This window comes from Sander lucioperca, chromosome 10 (assembly GCF_008315115.2).
Source record: "Sander lucioperca isolate FBNREF2018 chromosome 10, SLUC_FBN_1.2, whole genome shotgun sequence".
NCBI lineage: Eukaryota > Metazoa > Chordata > Actinopteri > Perciformes > Percidae > Sander > Sander lucioperca.
In genome coordinates this window covers 35,075,358-35,095,103 of record NC_050182.1, presented here as the reverse complement: position 1 = coordinate 35,095,103, position 19,746 = coordinate 35,075,358, and the positions used below count along the sequence as shown (strand labels likewise).

At 39.1% G+C, this 19,746-nt stretch overlaps 1 protein-coding gene across 2 annotated transcripts; it reads left to right on the top strand.

Moving 5' to 3' along the window:
- The first annotated feature begins 9,844 nt into the window (after positions 1-9,844).
- On the top strand, positions 9,845-17,969 carry ncam3 (neural cell adhesion molecule 3). 2 transcript variants are annotated; one of them, XM_031278350.2, is made up of 17 exons: positions 9,845-10,154; positions 10,866-10,937; positions 11,083-11,277; positions 11,466-11,603; positions 11,876-12,019; positions 12,284-12,401; positions 12,683-12,837; positions 13,059-13,192; positions 13,582-13,717; positions 13,961-14,128; positions 14,308-14,427; positions 14,787-14,789; positions 14,983-15,110; positions 15,230-15,398; positions 15,601-15,796; positions 15,924-16,052; positions 16,585-17,969. In XM_031278350.2, exons 1-17 carry the CDS (start codon positions 10,091-10,093, stop codon positions 16,625-16,627), a joined length of 2,112 nt encoding a protein of 703 aa, XP_031134210.1. In that variant the 5' UTR covers positions 9,845-10,090; the 3' UTR covers positions 16,628-17,969. The 2 variants fall into 2 exon arrangements, with proteins under 2 accessions (XP_031134210.1, XP_031134209.1); XM_031278349.2 differs by having other exon boundaries at positions 11,077-11,277.
- The last annotated feature ends 1,777 nt before the right edge of the window (positions 17,970-19,746 follow it).

The window sequence follows — 19,746 nt, the reverse complement described above, 5'->3', positions numbered from 1 at the left end:
TTCCTTTTTCCCATCATCATCTCCCCAAGGCAACAGCTCAACAAAAGAAAGGTTTCAGTCAACACTGGAGGCTAAGATAAGACCCACTAAGAAATAACTTACAGTAATGCAGCATTGAGAGGCTACGTGCCAGTTTGCCCAACACTGTGTCACTGAACTTCTACCCCATCCATGAGTGCTGCTGACTTACATATTAATGTACAAATACGGTGTAACTGTTGTTTTTCTTTATGTTGCAGCAATTTAAATGCTTCAACTTTCCAACCAAAACAATCCTATCTTCAAGTTCCCTACTAAATAAAAGTGAATTCATAAAATATACTCCACCCCCCCCCCCCATTCTTTCAAAACCAGGCAACGGACGGAAAAGCACAGCACATGTACAACACTGTCAGTTTTAATGATGTCTGCCAAATGAGAGGCCGCATGTGTTTAGAAGAAAACATCCTTATCGGATATTCTAACATATCAGCTTCTGGCAAACAGCTCACAGCTGGTTGCAGTGTTTGGACATGAATTCATTCACTCATAGGATGGCATGCAAAATAAACTATAAGTCAAATAAACAGGTCTCCATTCTGGTAATATTGTTTGTATTGCTAAGCTGGGATGGGGTCAACAACTTCCCTTTCACTTCAAAATGTCAATGGCAACTTGAACTGAAGTCTACAAAAGATTACATAAACAACATATACGTATGTTGTTCATGTAATCTTTTAGTAAATTAGCTGATTGTAAATGGAAAACAAATCTAATTTGAATCCTGCCTGAGCAGGTTTATGGGTCAAAATTCATCTGAGCAGCAGTTATAAGAGAACGTTTCAGTTGATATGCTGCTTTGTCTACAAAAAAAGACAGTTTATTAGTCTAAACACGCATCTAAGGACTCTTAGTTTCTAGACAAGCTGACTGCACATAAGCCTTCCATCTGTCTTCCTACTATTGTTGTTGCTGATTGTATTTTGAATTTCAGTGAAGTACAGTAACAATGACAGAGGCTGGCATTAGATGACAGACGATGATGGACTGAATGTGTGAAGAATTTTGAGTACTAAAGAAACTTTTTTGCACATTGCTACTCCACTTTTTAATCAGACAACACACATAACACATGTAAAAAAAAGATTTGAAGATGAGATCTTAGTGGCAAACAGCTCTAAATTCTCAAACTGGATACCTCATCCTAACGCTGTGTGTTGACAAATGCCTCCATACAATTTCCCTCAGTTATTTCACTTGATGTAAAATGTTGTCATTCCTAAATTTTGCTCTGTGGTGCTCAGTTGTGACATTCTGATTGTTGTTGCAGGCTATATTTTAATCAGAGCAATGTGACATCAGCAGCACATTTGAAGCTGGATGTGTCAGAATGTGCTTAGATGTTCAGATGAAATATCTGATGGCGACATTCAGAATTGTTTAGACTGCCCAGCTGTTTGATGAGGGACATGGCTTCGGCTGTAAAAAATCATCTCTTTGAGTAGCACCATACTTTGTACCACCCTGCTCATCTTTCTGTGGGCAAAGGACTGTCAGTGGAGTGCTGCTGTGTCCCTGACCTTTGGCTTGCATAGCAATAGTTTCTCTTAGTAAAGTTCATCCTGCCTGTGCACTGCGAGTAGGGCCTCATTTAACTGACATGAAATCACAGATGCTAATAACAAACCAGGCACACAGGATGTTAGAAGACCGTGCCTGTCACCTGTCTGTGTACTTCACTACAAGTTTCCTGTATGGCACAAGAGGCCAGGAAGAGAGGAGCATAGTGCAGGAAATAATCTGGGTCACTCCCATTATTAGCTGAAAGGGAGTGCAGAGGTCTGGCTAAAAGCTGGACCGATCTGGAAAAGACAGGACACGGTAAAAAACACACAATGCACGCACAGTCGGTGTACAGGAGGAGAACACATTGCAGTGTTTGTTAGTTGTTTATGTGACAACAATGGTTGGCGTAAACAGAGGTTTAGATGACCTCAGGGCGTCTCTTTTACGGTCTTCTCTGTGTATAAATATTAGCGGGATAAATATAGCCATCAGCTACATTGCTGTCACTATCACATTGATAACAATGACAATGAGAAGGGAAATATTTCTTTAGTTTGGAGTCAGCTCTGCCACTATTTTAGGAACAGTGATGATGTTACAGACGTGAGCTCAAACCATGGCTTTGCGTGCGAGGGATCAGCAGTACTTGGATTACTATGATGCCAATTACAACTGCACTGCTACAGCACATATTTGCAATCCCTAAAATATTCTGGAAGTATACATGTTCGTCCACCTTATCCAGTAACCCAGCAGTTAATTAAAAGTATTTTTCCTTAAATATGATATTAATTTGTATTTAAAGTATAGGTAGGATGCTTTGTGCTAACCAATTGTCATGTAATTAGTAAACTTTCAATATATTTTAGCAGAGCAGAGTAATAAAAAAAGGCTGCAACAGTAAACGTGAAAAATGATTCTCACTTAATTGAAATTGAAGTCAGTGTAAAATGATGTACCCATTGATTTATCTTTAAAAAAAAAAGACTATAAAATATAGACACAGTTTTCTTATTTACTTTAAAGTGAAATATGTTACCTAATATAATTTTGTTTATGCCCAAAACAACTGCCAAACAAACACGGAAGTGGGATTTGCCCAGTTTCTTTCTGTCAGTTCAAGGCTTTGGGTTTGACAATTTTGAGTTACGATCAAATTAGCATTTATTTCTATTTTCCAGATTTACAGATGTTCATAACTTCACCTTGGAGATTGTTGGACACACACACACACACACACGGCTAACATAAATTCAGCCAGTGTGGGGGGCTCTGCTCTTAAACTTTTTAAGGTTTTTTTAGTTGTATTATTTCAGCTGGGGCGAGAGGACGTGGCATTACTCACATACACATGCACGCAAACCATTCTAGTGTAACGTGCAAGTTAAGCACTGATGATTATCTTTGTGTGTCAACACTTCCTGCATCTTGATCTTACAGTAATACTATGACGACATGTCAACACTGTACTGGCAGGATTGCTCCTAATTTTGACTTCTTTTGTATGAGCATTTCAGTTTTTAACTTTGACTTGAAATAATTATTGTCCTGTAAGCAGTGGGAATTTTATTTACAGTTGTCTCCTTTTTTCAAAACTCTACACACAATTCCCAAAACTGCACACACAAAATGCAAAATGCCTCACATCTCCTTCAAAATGAAATATTGCATTCAAAATGCTATAAACACATCTCAAAATGAGCCATTTGCATCAAAAGGCAAACGCTTTTTTTATAATAGTAAATTGTTGGATATACCATGTACACACTGTTGTTCTAAATCTAAAGCTCTTTTGTCTTTCATAGGCTTAAGCTATATCTACATTAACAATGTTCTAGAGAGAAAGTAATCTGCTGAGAGTGGTTGAAAAGTGCACTGTAAACAACAATGCAATGTTACAGTAAAACAGAAAATATTTATTGGGCAAAACATTATGTTTGTAAGAGTAGCACAGTGTTGTATACAGTAGCATGAAACAAAGTACAAAAGTACAAACATATGTAAACCAAAGGTATCATTTTTAGAATAAAGAATGTGTGTGTGTGTGTGTGTGTGTGTGTGTGTGTGTGTGTGTGTGTGTGAAGTAATCTGACCTTTGACCTATGTATAGGCCTATACTAAAGCAGTGATTGGTTAGTGTTTAGTTAAGCATAATGTGTTTGCACATGTGAGGAGTGTGTGTGTGCCCTGGTAAATAAGCGTAGCATTTTGATTGGTTGTGTTTGGAAAAGAAAAGCAAGTCACTTCCTGTTAGATTTTTGTGTTTTAGTGTAGGGCTGTCAGCATTAACGCATTAATTGCAATGCGATTAAGGGCCGAGATAACGCGTTCATTTTTTTTAATCGCATTAATCGCATGCCGCCATTTATTAATTTATTTTACACTTCACTCGGCTTCGCGTCGTGCATAACAGGCTACTATTTTGACCCTTTGCCGCACCTTTACTTATCATCAAGCTGCCATACTTCCTCGTAACACATCCTGCTGCTGCAGGCTGCAGGCATGATGGAGAAAGACAGCAGCAACACAATTCTGAATGGCGCTTTTTATTTTCCAAAACTCCTGGACAGCTCATTAGACAAGTCGAAAGCCATATGCCTATGAGCTAATTAACGTGGCTACTCGCCGACCTGTTGATGAAACCAAATCAAAAAAAATTACTACAGCTCTTGCGAAACGGATGGCAACTAACTGCAGACCTGTCAGCATCGTAGAACACTCGGGTCTTAAAGACGTACTACTGTTGGCATGTTCTGACCCATCTTATACATTGCCGTCGTGGGGGATAGTAGTTTCACGCATACACAGCCTGTATGACACGGAGAAAGCAGCCACACTGGAACTGCTGCAAACGCTGTCTCATTAACCGGTGATCACTGGACGTCAGTGAGTAAGGATAGGGATTTTTAGTTTTTTAGTTAGGTACTTGGAGGAATTGTGCAATAATGACAGATTCACACATTCTTCTTTTGTTTACAGTAAATAAATAATAAACAAATACAAATCTTAAAGTCAAGTTCATAAAGTAACTTTCCTTGCATTAATTTGATTCCCAGTCAAGATACACTGGTAATAATTGCTTTCCATTGTTAATATGTACTTAAAAACTGTTCTGAAATGCAAAATAATAGAATTTTAATCATGTGATAAAACATGCGATTAATCGCGATCAACTATAGAAATTCAGCAATTAAAAAAGATTTATCGTTTGACAGCCCTAGTGTAGTGTTTTGAAAAAAGTGTTTTATGCAAATGAAAACTGAGTGAAAGGCTGAGAAATTTCTTATGGTTTTGGAGATTTGGTGTGTAGTTTTGCACTTTGAGTGAGAGGTTTCAAGAATCGTGTGATATGAAAAGATTTTGTGTGTAAGCAGTTGGAAAAAACTGTAAATTGTTATAAAGTTGGGACATGGAAGCTGTAGCAACGTTTAAAAAAATTGAGATGGAAATATTCTTGTGTTGGCACAACTGAAGGTTAATCCCTGTATACCCAATCGTATTTTTCATATTTACACAGTATGAATCTGACTGTAAATATGCGTCTGTCCATGCAAGCACAATATTACAAACACCAATGATCAGAGTTCAGTCAAACCCAAAGGATGTCTGTGTTCAGTCCAAGTATATCCTAAGTATTCTTATTACATTTTGTAAGTACAGTATCATGCACATACAATCATGCCAATCAGGTCATTGCAGAAGAGATTTGGTGATTGACATCATTTCTAAAAGGCTTTTTTTTCTATCCTGACCAATCAACTCTAGGGTTAAAAAATAAAGCCATAAAACAGTGAGGAAATGGTATAATGTTTTGCCTTCAGACAGTGCGGTTCCAGTTACCTAAACCAAATTGTCAAGCTATCTGCGTAGCAAAGATATATAAAGACATGCACATACACTCACAGGTCTTTTTTATCCGCACAAAGGGGAGCGTGAGGGTGTATTTTCTCCAGTCACGAGAGTCTGTGTCTGTCTCTCTCTACTTCCTGTCTGTCTCGTCCTCATGTCTTCAGCTGTCATGTCAGTCTGTGTGTTACATGTAGCTGTTGTTTTGTTTTTGTGTCTGTATAACATATACTGTACACGGACATAAACATGGGTTATGTAAATGTATTATTGTTTTACTATATACAATGTATTTTGTGTATAGTATGTTGTCTGTGTATTTGTCGAACACAATTGAAAACAGGCACAGTACTGTCCACAAGCAAACACCTTACCACAGTGTCATTTAGCAAGTCACTGAGCCCATGTTCCTGTGGAAGGGCGACTTACAGTAAAGAGCATTTTATGATACAGTAAAAGCACTGTTCATTTAACATGGCAAAAATGCATTCATGAGGTTTTCTGATGCCGCATCATTGGGAAGGATAATATTGTAGCTAAAATTAAACTAACAAACTAACATTCTTTAAATATTCATTACTTTAAAGCACATGAGGTTAGGTGTGGGATAGACATTTAAATCGTTAAAGAATATGTAAGTAAGCAAGTAAGTAAGTAAGTAAGTAAGTGAAGTTCATTTGTTTAGCACTTTTCACAGACAAAGTCACAAAGTGCTTCACAGGCCAAATAAATACATACATTAAAACAGATCAATAGTCATAAAAAGCACAATAAACCACAATAAATCTTAGTAAAACACATGATCATAAATACAAAATAATACAGTCTGCAATTTGGCTAGATGAACGCCTGACTAAAAAGATGCGTTTTGAGCTGTTTTTTTAAAGATTTCAACATGTGCAGACATTCTTAAAGTATGTGGTAAGGCGTTTCACAGTCTAGGATCGATTGTCTGAAAAGCTCCAGCACCTTTTGTTTTCAGCCTAGTACGGGGAACAGCCAGTAAGCCCTGATGTGATGATCTCAAAGATCTGCTGACAGTATAAGGGTGCAGCAGATCACATATGTAAGCCAGTGCCTGACCATTGATGGCTTTGTAATTACAAGAATTTTGAACTGGATCCTGAATTTAACCGGTAGTAAAGTAGCTAGTGCAAAGAGGCCAGGATAGGGGTAATATGACATGACCTCCCTGACCTTGTCAGCAACCTAGCAGCAGCATTCTGGACCAATTGTAAACGATCTACAGATGATCTAGTGAGGCTCTAATATGGGTTAATGTACCTTTAAACAGGGTACCTATACACTGGATGTATTTCAGCTTCAGTTTTTACATCCATATAAGCTGTCTGCATCAAAAACAGCTAAAGCTCCACTCACTTACTGCAACAGAAACATCTTTATAGGTCCTTAAGTCGATGTTTTGTGTCATCATATGGTTTAAGTACATTACCACATATTTCCCTGTGAGCTCTGTCAAAATGCAAACAGTTTGTTGTTGTTGTTGTTGTTGTTGAGCCTCGGGCCTGCACTAACCCAATGTGGACTTAGACTGCAGCATTGATTAAAACATGTCAATTTAATCAATTACAAGAGTTTACAAGAAAAGAAGCTGCTCAAAAGAATGTGATGTAGGTCAGCTCTAAGTGTGCGCCCACCCTTGTTAATGACCCTCTCTGTGAGCACACTCCATTCTAATGAGCCATAATAGCACCTCCTGATAATCAACCTGATAGGTGGCCCCTTTGGACTCTTTACCCGTTTCATTGGCTGGCCGGACGGTGGTGTGGAGACACTGATAGGCTATCAAGGGGATGTGGGAGGGGCAGGCTGGCTGTTGGCCAATAGAAGTGATAGGACCCAGAGGAACAACACTTGATTGGCAGCGTGCACTAATACCACGTAGATAAAAGGGCAGTGACGTAAGCAGTGTGTTTGGGTGTTTCAGTTAAGGATGGTCATTTTCATTATCACATTCATGTTAAAACATGAAGCAAAAATACCCTTTTTTTCAGTTACAATGCAGTGGTAACTGGACTAAAACGTATTTGAATTAGGTTTAATGTCAAACATATTAAAGGACATTTCCGGCGCAAAACGAACCTAGGGCTTAATAACAGATGTGTACCCACTCGATCGCTCTCTGGGACATGTTTTCATGCTGATCGAATGTGTATGTAGCTTGAAAGAAGCTAGCGCGGACCGCTGATTAGCTTACAACGCTAGTATTCGGGGCACAGGGAAAGTAAAAACAAATTGCTCTTTACCACTAAAAAGGCTCAAAATATCACCACACTTCAACGGTAGCATAATGAGGGTCCCTAAATGTTAACCGAAGCATTGAGAACTTTGTAAGTGTACAGACACTTTATTAAAAAGACAGTCACGTTCTCGTATACAGGCGGCCACCGTCTTGGGAGCTACTATCTTTCTAAACTATCTTTTTAATAAACTGTCTGTACACTTACAATGTTCTCAATGCTTCGGTTAACATTTAGGGACCCTCATTATGCTACCGTTGAAGTGTGGTGATATTTTGAGCCTTCTTAGTGGGATAAATAGCGATTTGTTTTTACTTTCTCAGCGTTGTAAGCTAATCAGCGGTCCGCGCTAGCTTCTTTCAAGCTACAAACACATTCGATTAGCATGAAAACATGTCCCAGAGAGCGATCGAGTGGGTACACTCTGTCATTAACCCCTAGGTTCGTTTTGCGCCGGAATTGTCCTTTAAATGGAAGATGCATAAGTGTGTAGGTCTGTCTTTATATTTTCATAAAATTGCATCTTTTTGCTAGACCTTTTCAGTTAGAGAATGGGATGGAAATTTGTGTCAAATTCAATCTGCTCATTAATTCTCACTGATACTACATGTCATGCTCCCACTGTGTGTGTGTGTGTGTGTGTGTGTGTGTGTGTGTGTGTGTGTGTGTGTGTGTGTGTGTGTGTGTGTGTGGGGACCTGTTGTCAGAAAATGGGTTTGTTCAGCAATGAGATGACTGATTAGACAAAGCTACTTTGTGTGTCTGTGAGTGTCCCCTGGGAAGTTGGAATCATGATCAGTGACCATATCCTGAAGTGAATCCCTATTGCAATACAGAACACACATATTCTGTTTCCAATCAATTTCTTTGTTTCCAATATAAGACAATGATCTTGTCACAAGAGTAACTATAACATAGCATTGATGATGGCGGCATTTGGTTTAGTTACTGTTATGTAGCTCTTTATTTTACAGCAGACATTTTGACTTGTCATAGTAACATTAAAGATGGGTATGTTCTACTACCCTATCTAATACCCAGAGCCTGAAACTAAAGCAGCTACATGGAATTCAGCTGTCAATAATTGTGTTATTTACACCTGTGTTTTTCCTACTGTGACATGTCAAAAAGTCTGCTGTGAAAACAGCCTATTGTACATGCTTGCTGAGTGGTATGACTTGCAGTTAAATAGAGACATTGTCACTTTTAGTAACACCTGTGCTTTCCATGCAATGGCAAGTTGAAAGGTCTGCTGTGAGAAAGGCCTTTAATGATAAAATGTCATATTCATGACTATTTAAAAGCTATTCAATCACTCACTTAATCAAAATTTTACTTTCAAGTCTTTGAAGAATACTATGATGTGACTTTGACTTGACTTCTTATACAAAAGCTTGTTTTTGAAATAGATGATTAAAAGTAACCGACTTAGTCGACCATCAACACCATCATATTCAGTTTCTTTTGCAATTACTGAGTACTGGCTGTTTTTCAAAGTTAAGATTTTTTTTTCTTTGTAGTAGAACGGGTGTCACTGAGGTGCGTTGATTTCAGCATCCTAAAGGATGTACGTTTTCAGGAAATGTGAATGGTGGCAGCGTGGTGAATTTGACATACTGTGTGTGCAGTTTGTTGTGTGTGCTTGAGAAGAATGTGACCCTTTTTTTTCAAATGAGAGAGGAAAAAACGATGGAATGATTAAAATATCTTTTCCCATCTCTTCGTCCCCTGGGGGGACTGCCTCCCCTGCTTTCATCCGGTAGGCTGGAGGAAGAGAGAGGGAACAGGGTGGAGGAGAGAGAGAGTGTGTGAGAGAGAGAAAGCGAGAGAGAGAGAGAGAGAGAGAGAGAGAAAGAGGAGTGAGAAATAATGTAATAAGAGGTAAAAATATAGAAAAATATAGAAAAATAGAGACAGGTAAAGGATAGGTAGGGACAATTGTGAGTCAAGGAAGAGTGAGAAAAAGTAACGAATGAGAGAAGGATGGACATCATTCAGTCATCGCCTCCCATTTCTCTTCATGAATGACCCATAGTAACTTGGTTGGTGTTGGGGTTAAAGGAGGATAAGAAAGCAGTGTGCGCTCTCTCTCTCTCTCTCTCTCTCTCTCTCTCTCTCTACCCCTCCCCTTTCTTGTTTCCTCTCATCTCATCTCCACTGCTCTTGTGCCCCTATATAACCCCTGACACAGACCCTCTCCCTATCATACTCATGTTAGGTGGATAGGAAACAACAGGTGTCTGCATGTCAGTGTGATACAGAGTTTAGATATTTGAGGTTTGAGGCAGATTTCTTGTTCATTTTGTAAACTTTATTAATAAGTATTTGGGCATTCTGTACAGCTGTGCTGATTGGAAAACCAAAACATTTAGACTTAACAGACAAACTGCAGTTTTGATTTGAAGTCATACAGGATTGGCAATCAGCAGCCAGTGAACATGACGAACCAATCAGCTCTCATCCTAAAGATGGCCTTGCTGCTGCTGCTGCTGCACGGCACAGGTAAGATCTGTTGACATAATATGTTTGATACACACTGCATGGCTGAAATATGGAGACTTTGAGCAAAGGTAAGTTTATGTCAATAATTCTAAGTTACACAGGAAAATAACCAATATCTGAATGTTTTTGTCCTAAAATCTAAAGTTTCAATGTCTGTATAAACTAGGAAAAAACATGTTTCAGTTGGATTCTGCCTGTTCAAACAGTAAAAAAAAGATCATTTAAAAAAATCCTATAAGCAGTTGACATCTTTCTGCAGAGTTTTCTAGTTTTTTTTAAATAATAGACAAACAAAATTATTAAAATTAAAGTTACCATTAATATTTTGGGATCAGTTTTTGTTAAAATCTTCAGGCTGCAAACAACACCTGTCTTTTCTGCACTACTTTATTTTTCAACAGTCCTTTATGTAACAATGTAGACAGGTCAATTCACACCTTAAAAATGCAGTGTTGGATACATGTTATATCAGTCAATTTTTTATGTTTAAAAATGAGAAATAGTAATATGCACTGCTCTTATTAATTGTCAGTTAGTTTAGTAATCATAAGGGAATTTACGATGTGGATCTTAAATCAACTTAATCTATGCTCTCCCACAGAGCATTAAGCGGGAACACATACAACTATTGGGTTCTAAATAGCTTTTGGAAAAAGCAGAAACAGGTGCAAAAGAAAAGCAAAACTCTTCTCTTCTCCTCTCCTCCTCTAGATGCAAAGATGGACATCATTACCAGTAAGCAAGATGTTCTGGTGGGAGAAGAGATCTTACTGTTGTGTAAAGGTGAGTCATATTAATTCATTTGATGACTTATAAAACTTGCCTATGTGAATGACATGTTCTTGTTTTAACCTCTTCTAGATGTTTTAAAATAGGCATTTATTTTCACTCTGTCTCTTCCTCCATTGCTTCTCCTGTCCTGTCCTAGCTGGGGGAGAGGGAGACATAACGTGGCTAAAGGATGGGGAAGAAATCGATGAAGACAAGGTGTCAAAGGTGGATGAGTCTTCCTCTAAATTGGACATTAAGAACACTACAATGGAGGATATGGGGAAATATACTTGTGTGTGTGACTTCGAAAATGGATACAAAGATGAAATTGCGACGCAGCTGTATGTTTATGGTACGTAACAATTGGCAGTTGTTGCTGAAGCTGTCTATTGCAACATATCTTAGTTAGGAAATAGAAATAGGTAATACTCAGCTTATGAAGACTTGTTTAATGATCTAACCCCATTTTGATGATATCATTAATTTTTGTTGTTTTCATTGCATAAACGTTAGTATCCTAACCTTCTCCTCTTTTGTCAGAGGGTCCATCATTTGGAAGCACCACCACCTACCATGAGTTTCTGGAGGGCACAGATGGTGTGGTGCCATGCCTGGTGACTGGCCAGCCAGTGGTGGATGTTCACTGGCTCAGAGACAATGTGGCTATCTCCACTAATGGTAAGACCAGCACCCTGGCCTGGAGCTTTCCTGCAGTTTGAAGGGTTATTTTATGGTTTACAAAGGCATTCCACTTGCTAAGCTTTTGTACCTTAAATGTCTAGTACTTTGATCAAATTGATTGGTAAGATAAGAGTGACAAACATAGCATGACCGAATATTGGACTTTCATGCAGAAACATAACTATGCCTTTTCTGTCTTTTTTGTGTGTTTTTCTCTGACTTTACCTTAATATCTTTCCATCACTCTGTGCTGCCACCTCTCACTTCAGTTGGAAAGCGTGTGCGTCAGCTGCATGATAACACAGTCTTCATTGAAAAAGTGAAGAGAGAGGATGCTGGGACATACTTGTGTCAGGCCCAGATCAGAGGAAGGCCCATCTATAAGCAACTCTCCATCTCCGTTGTCGTCAATGGTCGGTATCTTTTTCACATCAAGATTAAATAATGGTCAGGAGTTTGAAAGATAATTTAAGACACAAAGATCCTTTCTGGCCCTTTGCTAAATCTGATGTGTGTGACATGACACAGCACTTAGCTGTTGAGTGTTATGGTTAGGGATGCTTCATTGGTTAGGCACAAACAAATTTAATATTTTACTTTGTGTCATAATGATGCCTTCATATATTTGAATTGTAAATGAGGCATACTTTTGACTGAAATACGATTCCCTCCTGCAGCTCCTCCTTCTGTGCATCTGAGAGAAGAGGTGAAAAAAGTGATGGCCGGACCAGAAACCAATGTTTCCTTGCTGTGTTTGGTTGACGGTCTACCAAAACCCAACATCAACTGGACCATGTAAGTATTGACTTGCGTCGCGAGAGTTGGTCACATCTTTTAGTATCTCCACACATTTTATTCAGAGGGGCACATCATGCATCAGTTTGTTGATAATGTACAAGTACTGTATGAAGTGGACTGAATTTAGTTGATCTAAACCTGTCTCTAATTTTTTACTATTTCGTTAATGTTCTGTGGCATTGTTTCCCTTCTCTGGCCTCTTTCTTTCTTTTTTTGAATCCAAATAAATAACAAAGCATTACTGAGTGTGTATTTTGCTCTGCATGTCCTCCTCCCAGGCCGATGACGTTTGACCCTTCACATCATCAGTTTAACTCAGACCGCAGCCAGTTGACTATAAGGTCTGTTGTCAGGGCCGACTACGGAGAGTACAACTGCACCGCCACCAACAAGATCTCTAAGAGTATTGCTACCATTATGCTTCATGTTTATGGTTAGCTCAATTTATGATTTTTTTTTCCCACCTCTTTGATAGCCCCACTAGATCACTGAAACACAACAACAACAACAACAACAACAACAACAACAACAACAACAACAACAACCACATAACATAAAAATGAACTTAGTAATTTCTCAACATGAATCTGCCATTCAACCATGCTGACATGGTTACTTTATCCTGCTGTACTATAATAACACGTTTCATTTCAGAGGCCCCAGAGGTGTTTGTGTCAGCAGAACAGCAGAGTGTATCAGTGGGCGAGCGTGTGTCTGTGTCCTGTAACGTCTCTGGCCATCCTCAGCCTGAGCTACACTGGATCAACAAGCACAATGGACGCACACTGGTAAGAGTGTATGGATGCATTATACTACATGTATACACACAATGTGTAGCTTTCAGGGGAATAACACAGGATGAAAAGGAGAACACCTTTTTCTGCATACGTTCGCCCTCGATTATAGCAAATGTTCTTCAGTTGTACTGATGACAAATACTTTGTCATCTGTGTACTAAAGGTGGAAATAATTATATGTTGAACCGTTGTACTGTAAGAAAACATCAGCTGCACTCAATAAAATTGCCTCTTTATATTCAAAACACTGCCAGTCAACTCCATGTAACTGTCTAACTCACTGACATATTTGCTGACTTTAAACACCATCCAGCATTTACAGACTTATGTTTGGTCAAATATATGATTGGATATTTCCTTTTTGTGCCTCCGTCTGTCAGGACTCTGCCTCTGGTCGTGTCCGTGTTGATGATGGTGCGTTGGTGATTGATGAGGTAGTGCCCTCTGATGGTGGACTGTATTCCTGCATGGCTGTCAGCACCTCTGGAAATGCATCAAGAGACGTTGCAATACACAGTAAGAGTTAATGTCTGTCTTTGTGTTTAAAAAAAAACTAAGTGAAGTAAAAGTAAATTTAATCTGTACTTATAAGCATGCCTCTGACATACATTTTACCATTTTCTATGTTCTCTCTCTCTCTCTCTCTCTCTCTCTCTCTCTCTCTCTCTCTGTCTCTCTGTGTGTGTGTGTGTCTCTCTCTCTCTCTCTCTCTCTCTCTCTCTCTCTCTTTTCTTCTCTGCCCTGCCTCCTTATACACAGCCCAGCCCGGTCCGCCACTCTACATGACAGTTTCACCTGGACCAACCTCAGTCATCTTCTCTCTTAAAACCCCTCCCATCAGTGGAGGAACACCGATCACAAGTTTCGTTCTGCAGTGGAGGCAAAGTGCAGCAGAACAGTGGAAGGAGATTGCAGTCCCAGCTTCAGGTAAAACATCTGCTCTTCACAAAAGCTTTGCAGTTGTGTATCATGACTCTCACGCAGTCAGTGCATTATTTATACTTTAAACTGATTACATCATAAATGTTATTCTGCCATAAATGACAATTAATAATGCACATTAGCTGATGTGGTGTCTTTCTATGTGTCTGTGTTTGCTTTTGTAGATCCCCTAGCTATCACCACCCTCAAGCCATACACATTGTACACAGTACGTTTGGCTGCCTTGAATGCAGTGGGAGTGGGAAAATTCTCAGACACAAACGACGTCCAAACCAAGGGAATACGTAAGTGCTACTCACTAACTACACATTAGCAACTGTCAACACACACAAAATCCGTACATGCTATGTGTGGAGCAATAACTTGATGTGCAGCATGTCTGTGTACATATTTACATGCATGTATAAATGACGGCCATTTATTGACGTACAATGTATAGCATGTCAAGTACTTATGCATGCTAGTGTATGTGATATATATGTTTTGCAACCAAGGCATTTCCACCTCATCTGCCATCACTAATTTTTGTTATTCATCTTTCATGCAACCATCATCATAACATTTTCATGGCATCATCATCTGCTGCCTGATGTTCATTCATGCTGCTGATGACACCATGTAATCTACTGTCATCCTTCCTCAGGGGGTAAAGTATTACACAGTGATCTACTATACAATGACAAATATTTATTGACATGCTCAGTCAATCTGTATGTAGCCGCCTATATAAATAAAATAAATAAAAAACGGATGTATCTTAACCCAAAGATTAGGAATTAATTATTATTCATGGATGGTCATCAGTTGGTCATCATTTTTTTCTTGTGTGTACTCTGTAGGTGAACCAGACAGACCAGTTTTGTCGTCCAGTAAGATGAAAGTAGAGGGAAACTCTTTCTCTGTCCCTCTCGAACAGTCTGATGATGGTGGATCTCCTCTGCTGCACTTCGACATACGATACAGACAGGTAAGAAACGGTGTAAGACTGTCTCTGCCTTTCTCAATGAATGACTCTTTATTGGTCCTTTTTGTTTCCTTACTTTCATCCATCCATTCATTAGGTGTTCTCTCTTTATACTCTTTTAGGATAAAGAGATGACTGAGTGGAAAGACATGCAGCTGCCGTCTGATGCTGACTCTGTCTCCCTTCAAGACCTGTCCTATGGCTCAGACTATAGACTGGAAGTCACAGCGGTCAACACTAATGGTTCCTCTATCCCTGCCGTGTTCAACTTTACCATCGCAGAACAGCCTGGTATGTGGCCTCCCACTCCCTACATCATACACTTTAGGAAATGTGGCTTCAACTATGAACTGGGAGTGCTTAACTGCATTAACTGCACCTTAATATTGTGGCTTGACAGATCCCCTAATAATATTGTGTTGCTTGCCACAATGAAGATGTTTGCCATACTTTCAGTTAGGTAACCTTGACTTTTTCATCTCTGCCCTCAAAGTGAGCAGCCGCAGCATGACCAAAGGCAGCGTGGCTGGCATCGTCATGGTGATCTTCCTGGTGGTATTCCTGGTGGTAGACGCCACCTGCTGCTACAGAAACCGCTGCGGCCTGCTCATGTCCATCGCTGTGAAACTCTTTGGTCAGAAAATCCCAGGCCTCAAAACGCTTGAAGATGGAGAGGCAACCACTAATGGGTAAGTAAGTAGGTGTTTGAACAGTCTGTGAGTGTATATTCACGTATCATGTATGTTTTCACAAAATAGAACCCTTTTTTCTGTCTTTTATCAAGTTGTCATATTTCAAACCTTTATGTGGCTGCAGAGAAGTGAAGCTGAAGGGCATATCAACTCCGAGAGGCAGTGTGCAACATGCGGTGGTTCAGACAGACACTAAGGACAAGGGGCAGCTCACAGAGATCACCTGCGACAAAGCCCCCCTTACCAAACACGAGTATGTTCATTCACTCCCATATACAGCAAAACTACTTGTTGAGGAAACACAACTCTATTGTGTTTAAATACCTGCCTTAAGCTGTTTCCTTTCACTCTGACATCTAAGCAAGCTCTATCCATAGACAGTTGCAGGCATGAGCAGTAAAGCAAATTCTATGTTTCCATAAATGTTTTTCCAAAGCCAGTGTCTGTGCCCATCATATGCATATCTGATGGCTAAATTAGTAAAAAGCAAAAATGTGCAATGGAACAGAAAAAAAGTTGTTTAGGTCTTTGATGTTGAAATTGAAGACTACATTTAGTCCATGAACATCTGCTAGATCTGTTTGCAAGACAGTCTTACTTTGGCAAAAGTGTTTGACTGTTACTCAAGTTTAAATACTCTCTCTGCCTCATGACTATTTCTGCTCATTTAGATTGCCACATGAAGATCAAATCTATGCCACAGAGTAAATGATTGATTTGCACTTTTTTTCTAAGCAATTATATATTTGTATACTAATATCTCATTGATTATTTCTTTCCCACAGAAAAAACCTGCCAGGTAGAGACCTGCACACTGTCGATGCGTGAGGTCAGAAACTGGAGAAACAAGAAACAACAAATAAAAGTGAAAAATAAAAAAATAAAAATGGGAACCAGCAAGGCTAATGTATAGACAACAATAGAAGATATCAATCACTCAGTCTTAATACAATAACACTTAGCGACCGTTACATTTGACATTTGATCAAAACGGCTATGGGAAAAGTCAATCATCACTGAGAGACTGCAGGGAAAATACTGATGTTGTTGAGGTTTGTTAAAACCGGGCTGTTTCAGACGTCTGTGCTGTCGGAGTGAGAGGACAGTGGGTTGTAAACCTCTCAGCTTCCAGTTCACAGGAAGACTGACACTGGCAACAGGTAGGAAATGTGCTCTGATTTAGATCTAGCCTGACGTCGCCAGACCAAATCGCAAATGAATAAGCTCGCAGATTTGGCTGGTTCGCAGGTTCATTTAAATTAGTTCAAAATACATTTTACAGGGTAATCGTGATGTCTGTGTTTTACAACTTATTGGTGTTATAAATGAATCTTCAAATTGCTATTTTATAAAAGTCACAACAAATGTTTACCTTCTGCATGTTGAATGTTGTACACAGACATTTTTTTATTTTTGCTCTTTGTTAATCGTATCATCGATATCCTATGTAATGCATTGAAAATATTTGTCTCTGTTAATTATGTTTTTTTAATTGTTATTAACTTTTTATTAACATGTATTGTGGCAGCTCTTCTGATGGTTATGTTAGACTAAACATCTTATGTTTTTGGATGAAATAACACAGTCTCCTGATACTGAGCAGTATTTTAAATCATTTAAAGGGCATTTCAGCTTAAATTAAACCTATCTAACCTTTGTATAATTATCATGCACTAATATGTATTGCTTTTAAACCATGCATGAGAGGTATTTATCATGAGAGGCTTTGAACTTGAAGCCATATTTGACTTTGTAACCAGCTTTACTGTTTACTTTTTTGTGAAAGAACTTTATGGTCGGCAACTAACACACTGACCACATAGGGGACCTGTATGAGAACCTTCTTTCAAGTACCTGTAATAATAGACAAGATGTAAAACATATATACACCTAACAAACTGACTGATGTTGTAAGTTATTTTGTATTTACTGAATAGTCATATTAATATTTACAGTAATCAAATATCTTCAAGTGAAAATGTTTCAAGTCACACATTGCAGCTTTTTTGTTTAGAACATACTTTGACAAAAGTAGGTCATGTTTGCAAATGACTTGACCTTTTTAATAAAGTGTTTTGATATTGTGGTAATATTTTATTATAAACTGTACATGGCTGTAAATACACTTGTTGTTACATCTTTGTGTTAAAAGATAAAAACATGGACTGTACAACAGCTTTATGTCTTTTGTGCTTACCAAATGAATGTCTATTTTCTCAGTTTAGTAGTATATCGATCACAAACTCACAATGGAAAATGTTTTGGTCTTTCATTCAATTCAATTCCATTTTATTTATAGTATCAAATCATAACAACAGTTATCTTGAGACACTTTACAGATAGAGTAGGTCTAGATGACACTCTATAATTTATAAAGTCCCAACAATTCTAGTAATTCCCCCAAGAGCAAGCATTTAGTGCGACAGTGGCGAGGAAAAACTCCCTTTTAGGAAGAAACCTCGGCCAGACCCATGCTCTTGGTAGGCTCTCTGGAGGTGCCGGTTGGGGGTGTGATGAACAGTGGCAATAATAGTCACAATAAAGATAATGGAACAGTGACTAGGAAATGGTAGTTGTAGTAGTTCATGTCATAGCAGGGCACTGCAGGGCATTACAGTATGTAGCGTGGCACAGCAGGGAATGGCTGGATGTAGCAGGTTCAGCAGGACGCAGCAGGGCACCGTAGAGCGTAGCAGGGTGTAGTGAAGCAGGACCACGGCGACAGCTGCAACCGAGATCTTGGTGACATCCTAATCCAACGAAATATGCTGGGAAACAGAAACATAAGGACTCCGGGGAGTAAACTCCCCAGAGCTAGGTTAGTAACAAGCATTTCTGGATCTCCTCACTCCCTAACTATACACTTTATCAAAGAGGAGGGTTTTCAGTTTATTCTTAAATGTGGTGACAGTGTCTGCCCCCCGAACCCAGACTGGGAGCTGGTTCCACAGGAGAGGAGCCTGGTAGCTGAAGGCTCTGGCTCCCTTCCTACTTTTAGAGACTCTAGGAACCACAAGTAGCACTGAATTTTGCGAGCATAGTGCTCTAGTGGGGCAATAAGGTACTAAGAGCTCTTCTAGATATGATGGTGCTAGGTCAGGAGAATTCTAAATTCAATCCGGGATTTTACAGGAAGCCAATGCAGAGAAGCTAATACAGGAGAAATATGATCTCTTTTCTTAGTTCTTGTCAGAACACGTGCTGCAGCATTCTCGATTAGCTGGAGAGTCTTAAGGGACTTATTTGGGCAACCTGATAGTAAGAAATTACAGTAGTCCAGCCTGGAAGTAACGAATGCATGGACTAGTTTTTCTGCATCGCTTTGAGACAGGATGTTCCTAATTTTGGCAATGTTACGAAGATGAAAAAAGGCTGTTCTTGAGGATTGTTTTAGATGGGCGTTAAAGGATATATCCTGATCAAAAATAACTCCTAGATTTCTGACAGTAGTGCTGGAGGCCAGGGCAATACCATTCAGGGTAGCTATATCTTTAGATAATGAAGTTCGGAGGTGTTTGGGGCCCAGCACAATAACTTCAGTTTTGTTTGAGTTTAACATCAGAAAATTGTAGGTCATCCAGAATTTTATGTATTTAATGCATGCTTGAAGTTTAGCTAACTGACTGGTTTCGTCTGGCTTGATTGACAAGTATAACTGGGTGTCATCCGCATAACAGTGAAAGTTAACTGAGTGTTTCCTAATAATATTGCCTAGAGGAAGCATATATAAGGAGAATAGAATTGGTCCAAGCACTGAGCCTTGTGGAACGCCATGGCTAACTTTAGCGTACTTGGAGGATTTATCGTCAATATTAACAAATTGAGATCGATCAGAGAAATAGGACTTAAACCAGCTTAGTGTGATTCCTTTAATGCCAACTAAATGTTCTGTAACAATCTCTGTAACAGGATGGTATGGTCAATAGTGTCAAATGCAGCACTAAGAT

Coding starts and splice junctions, on each gene's coding strand:
- ncam3 (XM_031278349.2), top strand. CDS start 10,091: ATGACGAACCAATCAGCTCTCATCCTAAAGATGGCCTTGCTGCTGCTG. Junction 12,838..13,058: donor CATTATGCTTCATGTTTATG/GTTAGCTCAATT, acceptor GTTTCATTTCAG/AGGCCCCAGAGGTGTTTGTG. Junction 16,053..16,584: donor GCCCCCCTTACCAAACACGA/GTATGTTCATTC, acceptor TCTTTCCCACAG/AAAAAACCTGCCAGGTAGAG.